Source organism: Nilaparvata lugens, chromosome X (assembly GCF_014356525.2).
Source record: "Nilaparvata lugens isolate BPH chromosome X, ASM1435652v1, whole genome shotgun sequence".
NCBI classification, from domain to species: Eukaryota; Metazoa; Arthropoda; class Insecta; order Hemiptera; family Delphacidae; genus Nilaparvata; species Nilaparvata lugens.
Window position 1 is genome coordinate 43,677,601 of NC_052518.1, and position 12,147 is coordinate 43,689,747.

At 32.6% G+C, this 12,147-nt stretch overlaps 1 protein-coding gene across 2 annotated transcripts in view; it reads right to left on the reverse strand.

Moving 5' to 3' along the window:
* Positions 1–2,090: 2,090 nt before the first annotated feature.
* The window catches only part of LOC111054883, a 184,759-nt gene continuing 174,702 nt past the window's right edge, over positions 2,091–12,147 (reverse strand). Inside the window, exons 8-9 of one of the 2 annotated variants that reach the window (XM_039441391.1) lie at positions 7,470–7,559; positions 2,091–5,419 (exon numbers count right to left, since the gene is read on the reverse strand). In XM_039441391.1, the coding sequence (XP_039297325.1) occupies positions 5,210–5,419; positions 7,470–7,559 (300 nt within the window). In that variant the 3' untranslated portion in view covers positions 2,091–5,209. The remainder of the gene's footprint in view (positions 5,420–7,469; positions 7,560–12,147) is intronic. The other variant, XM_039441392.1, reaches the window with a different exon arrangement.

The following is a 12,147-nucleotide window of genomic DNA, read 5'->3' on the forward strand; positions in this document are numbered from 1 at the left end:
TATGTCAAAAAAGGGTAAATATTGGGTTTTGCTAGATAGAAATGATGAACTATGCTATGAAAGAGAAGACGTGGTTAAAAAATTGACTCTGTATTAAATTAATAAATAAAAGGGAAATGATTGAAATAAAAGAGAGACTATTGTATTAAGAGGAGGAATTTGAAATGTAGGTACTGAGTTAAGCTGTAGACCTATTATGGGGAAAATACCACTGTACTGATAAAAAAACTTCACAGTGGCTTTACTGTGTATATTTTACCATGTAGACTTTAACTAAATGACATTTTTTATTGATTAAAATCCATTCATTATTTAAAAATTAATCATTTTTAATTTAGAAAACCCTTTGGTCTATTTTGTTTGTTCATAAAATTATCAAATAAATAATGCTACATATATTTCATACTGTACACATATGGAAAGTATATATACAAAGCATATTGTACATATGCTCAATTTACTAATTTTTATAATTGTTCCTATACATTTAGAGTAAAAACTATAGTAGGAAGCGGAAGACTCATTATTTCTCTTCATATTTGAGTGATCAATAGTTATGCCAGTAAAATGAGCATTATCTTAGCAGTGACTTAAATATAAAATTCATGCCTTGGTACAAAGTAACCCTAAATGCAATTATAACTATGTACCACCACTTTGAGTGTAATAAAGAGTAATATTGCTCTATTGTAATTAAGAGTGGCTTTGATGAGTAGATATCATATTATGCTTCCAGAAACATTACAATAGAAGTAATTAATGATTAATTGGTCCTTATTTTGTTGTAAAAATTCGGAAAAGTGGTACAAAGTTACCCCAGTTGACTGTAGAGAGAATGGCTGCCACAGGAAGCGAGGAGTCGTTTTTTGTCTTACAATTTCACTCTTCAAAGTCAGTAATAACTGTGCAACGTGTGTTTCGGTTGAAATTTCATAAGGATCCACCAAGTGACAATTCAAATCGTGCATGGTAAAAACAATTCACCCAAACTGGCTGCTTGAGCAAGCGGAAATCAACTGGTCTTCCATCAACCTCAAAAGCTACCATTAACTATCAAAGGTAGACTTTCGTGTTGACGTATGCCATGTCACCAAAGTTGCACGCATTAAACATTTACAGATGTTATAAAAAACTGTTTGAATCCCTGCATCTGCACGTACAACTTTCATTTAGGTAAGTGGAAGAATAGCCTTCCTGTAGTGAATTTTCGTAACCCCGAAGAACATTTTGAAACTCCTGTATGTATTTAAATTGTTTGTGAATATGTTTTTTGTTGAGAAAAAAAATAATTGAATGAAATTTACAAACATTTGAAAAACATACAATAGTTGTAATAATACTCATCATCTAGAAATTAGTCTGTGTGTTAGTTAAACCAATAATACAAGCAAATGGAATTGCAAGAGAATGTATAGAAATTTTTAAGTATGCAAAAATATCAAGCCAGGATAGGCAGAGGACTGACAATGACAAGGATCAAAGTTACAATATATAGTTACAAAGTTATAATATAGATCAATATAAACCTAAAACATTACTATGGATGGGTATACCTATTAATATTATAGGCCCTCTATGAATTAAATAATAAAGTACATAATACCGATTGTCAGTAATTTGACAATATATTATAAAAATTTATTGTACATAGCCTGATATCATCACAGTCCGGTTACTTAAGGGATTTTGTGGGCACTTCGTGAAGATGGAAACAGACCCAAATATTCTGATTCTAGGGTACCTCAGGATATCCGAACCACTTGATGCGCATTTGGGGGTCGCGAAATGGCCGATTCAAAATGGGGATCCAGAATTAATTAAAACGGTCATAGAATGGTTACCATTCATGACAGAGACATCTAGTAAACGCGAATCGAATCACAATGAACTATTCTACCAAGTTTGTGATTACACATTTCCACCTAAAACATGATTTCAACCTACAAAAATGCACTTTTTCAAAAACATTCAATTTTTCACGAGAGTTTTTTCTGAATAACTTCTTTCAATGACAATTTTTGGATATAAAGTGCCAAACAAAATTTCTTTGAAATAGAATTTATGATCTATTCCCGTTTGTTTCAAGCTTTTATCTCCTTTTGCTCTGGAGTTATGATTTTTTTATGATGTCATTCTAGCCGCTGAGACAATTAACTATCATTAAAACTGAACTATAAAATCGATTTTTTCACGACTACTTCATTATAAAGACTTGAAAATGGTCTCAATCTCTTTGTTACAACCAGCCGAATAAGAATATTGATGAGAAAGCAACGAATATATTTTTCATAATTGATGAATTCAAGATGGCGGTCATAACTGATAAATTCTTTTATATCGATTTCTATTCAGTTATAGTGAGAGATATCGGATTGATTCTACCATCAAAGTGTTCATAACTACCCAAAATATAATGTTCTAGATATTAATCTCATTTTAATTACTCTTTCCATGATTAATTTAGTTTCAAAAACTTGAAACATACAATCCTCGGGGACGAAATTTCACTTTCCACTCTGTAAATGTATTCACAGTGAACATAACCTACTATTACTGAGACTGTGTTGTAGAATATTCCCAAAGGTTTAAAATGACATCTGGTTGAGGGCTGTAAGTCCATTTTTCACTTCTGGAGCGTCATTGGAAAAAGATAGAAAAGTATGGTTTGCAGCCAAAGTTACATTTTTCCCTCCATATTGGGCCTATGCTAAACCTGACAATTAGAAAACCGTGTATCTCAATAATCCTTGAAGGTACAGATACCATTTTCAAGTCTGATATCCTGAGGTACCCTAGAATCAGAATATTTGGATCTGTTTCCATCTTCACGAAGTGCCCACGAAACCCTGTTTTTGAGCCATAAGAAGCCGGACTGTCAGCTTATTTGCTATATTTGAATACAATACTTTCAAAAATACTTTTTGATTTGACTCTTAAAATACTGGTAAAAATGGAATGATATTATTCACGCTAACGTCACTTCACTACAGAAAATCAGACTTAGTGGAGAGTAGGTAGAAAAGAGGATAACCTTATATTCAATTGAATTACATTACAAAATATTCTAATAGCTACCTTCTCGGATAATGAGCAACTGAGAATTATGAAGATAGAAGTGTTCAAAAAAAGATCTGATCACTATTATAAGGATTGGAAAAATTGATTCATGATAACAAAAAAGTTTCATTGAAAATATAAAAAAACTCGTTATATAGGTTACAAAGTTACAGTTGCACATTTTTAACACTTGAATGACTATAGAAATATTCAAGTACAACAAGAAGTTATGAAAGTTTACTCAGGAATGTTATAATTGGTAAATAAGAAGATGGAAGAATAAGTGGATACATAGAACTTGAATACTATAATGTAATCAAGTTGAAGATTTCATAACATTTAAACATTCAACATTTATCACAACATCAAACTCTTTTTTATTTGCCAAAGAGTATATAATGGGGAATAAAGCTACAAAAAAATTTACTGCACACGAATATTATATATATATATATTATATATATATATATATATATATATATATATATAATATATATATATATATATATATAATTTAAAAACGAGATGACAAAGAGCGACTCCAACTATAAGAAAATTTGGATGAAGGCTTCACCATTTCTCCCTAATCTCCAACATATTATAAATTTGAGAATTTAAAAACAAAATTAAACTAATTATAGCTAAACTACAAAATAAAACTCCAAGAGACACTCTTACAATCTTTGGCATTACTGCAATGTATAGTTATAGATTGTCTAATCAACAATATTTACAGTTCTCTACAATCAAGATCTAGACTATGCATTTATGAAAAATAATAACTAGATCATGATTTTAAAATGAGCAACAACTGGATTATAAGTTAAGCAGAGATGTGTCATACAATTTTAAATCTCAGTACAAAGTTTATTCAAGGACGCAACTCAAACTCCTCATCAAACTCAGTTACAAACAATTATTGACATCCAATTACAAAACTCAGTTGTGACCCAACATTCACATCCACACACAAAATACTATATACTACATCTGATCACTAAATTCAACTCCAGAACAATTATTTAGGCTTTATCCAATTACAAAATTCAGTTGCGAACCAATCATTCACATCCTTTCTCAAAACTGATATAATCTGATCATCAAATTCAGATCCAGAACAATTATTTACATCCAGTCACAAAACTATTATTACATAGAATATTGCAATATGTGTATCATTAAACTGGAATCCAGAACAATTATTTACATCCAGTCACAAAACTATTATTACGTAGAATATTGCAATATGTGTATCATTAAACTGGAATCCATAACAATTATTTTGATCCAGTTCCAGTTACAAAACTCATTTTTGAACTCATCATTCACATCCAGATAAAATACTATATATTGATCATCAAAACGCTAAACCTAAAAAAATATTCACATCCAGTTATCGAACTACTCAATAGTCATCATTTGAAAAAAAATCAGCAGCAAAAATTCTTCTATAATTTTGATATTTACAAAAGTGAAACCGACTTGAGAAACAACTAGGTCTTCTAACTGTCAGAGAAAATAACAATCAAGCCTACAATAACTTTATTTACATACACTACTATAAATCAGCACACATGCGCATGCCATGAACCTATCCCGTAAAAAATTGTTTACTATTATTTTAGTATTATGATAGTGTTGTTCTGTATGCCACAAAGGTACTTTTAGACATTTTCAATCTCAAATTATTGAACAGCATAATAGTTTCTCAAGGATAATAACATTTTTCCAAGCCTAGCAAAATCCTAATTTAGAGGTTCGTCTTGAATACAATGTCATCAGGTCGTAACAGTAGTTACAATAATACACTTTTGAGAAAAACAACTTTTGTTTTACTTTTGCTGGATAAGAAATAGTACATTTCCTATGAATATCGTGTATACAGGCCAAGTACTTACACAAAATTGCCATACTAAATGAGCTATTAATTTTAAAAAATGAGTCCATAATAATTTAGAATAGCCTTGTATATTAAATAGTTGATTTTCCTTTTTTTATGGAAGCAAAATGGATACCTGATTTTTTGCTTCACACAAGTTTGTATTAATAAACAAATATTATGAGTACCAGCTATATTTATTAAGTGCAAAGGGTGAGTAGAAAATAATAAGTAGAAGGAAATAGTAATGCCGCTGTAGAAATGGAAAGCAGCCTACTTTCGAGCTGTCTGTGTCTCCTTATCCTTGCACTTGACTATTTTCCTGGGCTTGACCTCAACATCCAAATCGCGGCTTTCAATCCTCATTTGGTGAAAGGCCCGCTCAATCGAAGGCTCTGTCCAGCTCCTGTGAGGGAAATTTTTAGCCACGTCTGGAAACGATGATCTGCTAGTGAAATCACTGGCAAGCATTGATCTCATGTCCTGTAAACAAAATTCACAACTTGATAGAAACATAGTCTATCATAATATAATATATTATAAATATCAATACACATCACAGGTATTTAAGGTTAATGTTTCGTTTGTTGCAAAAAGGATTTTTACAACTTCAACAGTCTACTCCCCAGTGAATAGCAGATTTATAATAAGTTTATAGGAGAGAAAATTGTTCTTCTACTGATGCTGCGATGAATTCGTAGTATACATTATCATGCTGTACTTTAGTTTGCAGAACTAATACAACATGACACAATGCATTTCACCTTTTGAACAATTCAATATAGTTTGAATCAATAAGTGCACTGTTAAAATAATTATTATCATTATTATAGAGACTTGAACTATTTCGGACTATGTGTAAACTAATCTAAATTTTTGGGAGGGGAACAGCACAATGTTACCTCATTTTTCTCTCCCTATCATTATAATGATGTACTTATTGTATGAATGAACAAAGAATAAAGAATTTTCACTGTTGCTGTTCAGTTTACTTTCATTTGACACATTCATGTCGGTAAAAATGCCATGTTCTTACACGGAAAGGTATTTAAAGTATTATACCATATGAATTGAATAATAAAGAAAACTACAAAAACAAATCAATAATTGGCGTTTATAATAAATTGAAATTATCAACTGAATAAAAATAAACTACCAATCACTCAAGTTTATTTTGCGGTTGATTACGACTCTATTCATCTTAGAGAGATATATGTAGGATAACCTCTATAAAACAAGAGGTTTCCTGACGAGCCCTATAGGCACCATAATACCATTCAACTAAAGACAAAGAATTACGTGTTTATACAATATACAGATGAATTTTGAATAGGACACAAATAACTTCTCATTGGGTGTCATTCATATGTGCAATATCTCAAAAGTGCGAGTATTTCGACTTTCGTTATTTGTGTTTATTATCTAAAATTATCGAAAATTTTTAAATATTATTAACATATTGCCATTTAAAAGTCGAAACCTAATCTTTCCTTTTACCTTTAAAACATAATTGAATAGAATCTTTCAGGTTATGTTTATACACACAAATTGAAATATCGCGCATCTGAGGCACTTCTCATCAAATAAAGTTAATTTATTGGAAAAAATTGAAACTAAGAATTATTGAAAATTCAACAAATGTTTATATAGTTTACTGAATGTTATGAAAACAACTTGCTATGGAGGTCAGTCATGTGTTAACTACAACTTAAGGCTGTGCAAAGGCTAAAAATAAACTTTCTACATGTGGTATTTTTCCAAGTTTTTCGATTTGTATATTATCAATCTATCAAAATTAAGAAGTTTTCTCGGGGAAACATTTTTTTCCGATCATTACTTTTTGAGATATGAGCGCCTGAAGTTTGAATTTTTGGGACAGAACATTTCAAATTCGGTCCGATATAAATCCATGAGATTTAGAGGATGGATTCTTCATGGTATTATTGATCTAGTAGAACAAAAAGTTTCAGAAACTATCAATTTTTGGAAAAGTTATTCAATTTACCAAAAATAACCCAAAATAACTAAACTAAAAGTTATTTTTAGTAAATCGAATAACTATCTTAAAAATTGATATTTTCAGAAAATTTTTGTTTTGCTAGATCAACAATACCATGAAGAATCCATCCTCTGAATCTCATGGATTTAACTCTTACCGAATTTGAAATGTTCTGTCCCAAAAATGTAATCTTTAGGCACTCATATCTCAAAAAAGTAATGATCAGGAAAAAAATTCCTGAGAAAACTTTTTCATTTTTATAGCTTGATGATATACAAATCGAAAAACTTTGAAGAATATCACGAGAAGACAGTTTATTTTTAGCCTTTGCACAGCCTTAAAGAGGTCGACGTCATAGGCTATGCCTCGCTATACTAACAAGGTTATCGCCAAAACTCATATAAGTGTTCTAAAGGTTTAAAGGAGAATTTCGTAGACTACAATGATCGCTCTCAAGTATACTCAACCATTATCCCACTAATTGCCGACCCACAAGCCTAGAACTTATGAGAGCATCATCCTATGAGTACTTACTGTTCTTTCATTTTTCTCGGCAAGAGGCGTTCTGGCTGGGTTCAGCTTGGGCTTTGGTGTAAGCGGTGCTACCTTTTTATTCGTATTTGCCTATCATTTGGTAACAAATACAGCTGCATTAAAAACTGATCGCTTTTCGTTTGAACTGTAATCCTAAATCGGTTAGTTGAGACCCGGCACCATTTGAGCATTGAAAATGTAATCAGTAATATGCATAATATTTCAATGAAAGCTGTCATTCATCTAATGGTAATATTTTTTGATTAGCTAGTGACCCCTGAAGCAGAGCTCTGCTTCTTTGGGAACATTAAATATTCTTCATTGACGTGAAAATCTGTTATCAATCATTTCAAGAATATATTTTAATAAATCACTTCTTATAAATAAAGTTTTTTGCATTAGAAACTTCAAAAAATATGACCACGACGAGTAAATAGCTTATGCATATTACGAACATGCGTCAAACACCATCACTGTAATTATTTTTCTCATTTCATCCTAATCTATCAACCCGTTCATCTACAAATAATAGTAAATATGTACCAGAGAAAATAAAATTGTACAAATCATAACAAAAACTAAACATCAAACAAGAGATTGGTCAAATTAGGAATAAATCAACAAAGCATAGAGTTTTTGATAATTTATATTTGTCGGAGTATGTATGGAAGTTTAGAATTGATCAGCCGGTAATATCAAATAATTTAAATTTTTAGTGCTCATGATAGAAGATAAATCGATTCTCTAAAACATTATTCGATACTTTGAAATTTGATATCAACTGTTGCAGTAACGAAGCAGTTAAAATAAATCGATCAGCAGAGAGAGAGAGAGAGAGAGAGAGAAGTTTGTTATATTTTTGAAAATGAGGAGCAGTTATCTACACTTGCCGGTGGTTCGGAATCCAATTGAAACTGTGGCTTCACTCATCCCGCCCAGGACTTGTTACAGCAGGCATATTGCACAGCAGGCCTAATTTATATTGGACCAGTATCGAGGTAGGTAGGTCTATGCATGTATATTATACAATATAACATTAATTATATTTACAGTTTTTGATGGCAGATGAGATTTTATTCTTGTTCTTATGGGAATTGTATTTTTGGAACATTTAATGCAATCAATCAACAGAGTGAGAAGCAACACCACTATACAGAATACAGAAGAACATCAAAGTACCAAACATAAAGATAATCTGAACTAAAGCACAAATATCTCAAAAGGACTAGCACAAATATCACAAAGCTGAAAGATACAAGAAGAGAAAAATTAAACTCTCAGCAGAAATAGAAAACAGAAAGTAACACAAACAAAACAGTGAGTAGTGTTGTGTTGCATATCCATACTTTTTCACCATCAATATAAACGTGAATTTTAAAACATTTTTGAAGTGAAAAATGCACTTACTATTAGCAGTGACGATCGTTTCGACCTGCTGCAGGTGATCATCAGACTGAAGAAACTAACTCTAGTTTCAAGGTAATGTTTGATACATAGCATAGAGTTGGTTTCTTCAGTCTGATGATGACCTACACCTGGTTGAAACGATCGTCACTACTAATAGTAAGTGCATTTTTCACTTCATAAATGTTTTAAAATTCACGTTTATATTAATAGTGAAAAAGTATGGATATGCAACACAACACTACTTACTCTACTTACACTACTTCGTCACTGCTAACAAAGTGCATTTTTCACTTCATAAGTGTTTTAAAATTCAAGTTTTAAAACAATAAGATGTTACTTATAAATCGAAATGACAGATTAGAAGATGAACTAGATAATTATTAATAGTTTTATATAACTGGAATAAATATGTCAATTGTCACTCCAGTCAGAATAATAATACGGTTAATTGTGATAATCATGAAACTTTCAACTGCTATCTTAAAAGTAAAAAGACTTATAAAACGGTCAAGTCCCAGAGATGTTTAATATGAAAAGTCATGCGGATACGAGAGAAGTCTTTACAAAAATTCCATAAACATGTTAAATGCATTTTGGGATACCGGTACTGGAAGAGTAAAAAATGTGAAAGCAATTTTAACCAGAAGACAGGAGAAAGGAAGACATACAAGTTTGTACAGTGGCAGCGCGTGTTTGCAAGTCTATCGATGTTCTCACTAGAAACTATCTTCAACTGAATGCAACGAAGCACAAAGTGATGGAAGAAGCTTTTCAGCATCCTATAATATTGAGGTAACAAGTTATAAAACATCTATGTCCATCTACTATGCTCATAGATAGTAGGAATTGAGTCATCTCAATGGATTGTTCGATGCGCCGCCACTGCTCAGTATAACATATAACGACAAAACAACAGTTAGCACATATAAACACAAGAAAATATGAAAAAACGGGTTGAAGAAACGAGATGGGAACGCCGAAAACAATGGATGAACAGGTAGAAGTTCTAGTGACCCTTCAGTGGTTGCCTATTGTTATTGAATTTCGACATTTTCGCAGTCTATTGTTAAGGTTTCCACTCCGAGGAATATTTTGGTGGACCAGTCTGGTTACTTAAAGGCAATTTCAGCTGTAAATCAGTGGTAGTAGCATACAGTGATTGGATAAACACACACATTACTATCGATGATGAGTACAAATTTATATAGACAAACGTACGTGTTGCGTAAAGCCTACATCGATTTTTGGACATACATTTGTTTGTCAACCTTATAAATGCTACGAGATTGAATGGAATTTGACAAATACATGATATGACACATCATATGTTTGCCAAGCTGTGTTCAATCTAATAGAATTTAAAAGAACGTCAAAAAACGTACGTTCAATAAGGTTTAGGTTTCTCTGAACCATGCAGCGTTACTGCGTGATCCGTCATCCGTTTGTGTTAAAAAAGCGGGTGTTTTCTCTGGCACCAACCTCGCAGCGCGCGATTATATTTTCAGTCATACACAACATAGATGTCTGACAAGTTGCTGTAGCTTTGATGCTGGACGGAGAGGATAATGAAGAAAATGTACTAATGAATTTTGTAAATGAAAACCCTTTGAACTTTTTATTGACAGAGAGGAAGAAGGGTTTCTTACAATTTTGATTTCCAGGTATCCGTTGGATAATTAAACCAAGCTTAGGGAACCACAGCTTCTTCTAATACTAATACTGTCCATCAGTGTAAATTCTGTCCTGTCCTGTTGTGTCGGCGAGACATCGGTGTGAAAACGGCTAATGGCTGATTTGGCTGTTTGGGTTGGTGTATCAACAATGCTCTTGGATTCATTTGGATTCAATGCAACATTGGATTCCGTAGTTACTGTTGCATTTTATAATAACCAGTGTCGTATCCAGGGGGGATATGGGGATGTATTGTGAAATTTGAAAAAAATATGAAAAATTGGAAAAAAATAGTGAATGAATCTTAGTTGAAACTAAGCCTAATACTATGGTGTTGAAGTTTGTATAAAAATTTGAGCCGAAATTATAGTTTTCTATCTGAAATGAGTAGGCCTATTCAGGGTACTACATTATTATTTTTTTAAATACAGGTACTAGTAAAATTCCATTCCATTCTATTTTTTATTCAAAAAAAATCATAGGCCTATGACATTTTCAAAGGGAAATCGAAATAATAATTAGCCAACTTGAACAAAACACCTTGAATGAAATGTTATTTTTCAGTGAAAATCGCACTAATTTGAAGGTGTAATATCAACATTTTCAATACCCCCACGCCCGCTGGTGACCCCCAAAAGTTGAGGTTCTTCCTACAGAGACCTCTGTGGTGGAATGGCGATTACTGGCAAATAGCTACTGCGTGCCACGCAAAAGTCTGGGATCCCAGACTTGATTGCGCGACGCAGAGGGATCACGCATTGCTGAATTGGCGGGAATCACAGAGAATTGCGCGCGTGAAGTCAGAGAAAACACATCCGTAGCAATAGCTGCAGCAAACTTTTGCGTGATTACGTCATCGCGCATCTCGCATCACGCAGTGACGCTGCGTGGTTCAGAGAAACCTAGGCTTAAGTATCGAATTGTATGTAACACAAGTTGGTCTGTATACAGCTTGTGTGCAAGTTGAGTTTCATCAAATAAACCAATGAGAATAATACAATTACAAGTACTGGATCACTGACTTAGATTCAATAATTGTAGAAAATACAAGTAACAGATGTAAGGTGCAAAGTAGTAGATAAGTTTGTGCTACCAGCTAGAATTGCCTTCAAGAAACCACATGGAACCACTAATGAGGTAATGAAGCGGAATCAGAGGACAATAGAGTAAGGTAGTCGAGAGTTAGAGGATGAAACTTTTCGGAACAATAGCCCAGTGTACAGGTAGCGCGGCCCAGTCTCGTTTCTTTTACCCGAAAAAACAAAATAAATAAAAAACACAGTAGAATTATACGAAACACATGACAAAACAGAAACATTGGGCACATACACAAGACAAAACAAAAGCATTAAACACTAGAAATTTAACGCCTCGTAAGATAAGAGAATGTGTACTGTTTTTGTAGCATTTACTCAACAATTCTGAAAAAATCGACTTTCCCACTTCATTTCGTGTCAGACTGTGACCTACCCTGTCGACTAGAGTTTACAACTCTGTTTTGTTATCCATTAGTTTCGCTCAGTTATAGATCGCTCGTAATTTTTACGTTTCATTGGCTCGAAGATTTAACAAGAAATTACTGTGGATTTCACATTTTTTT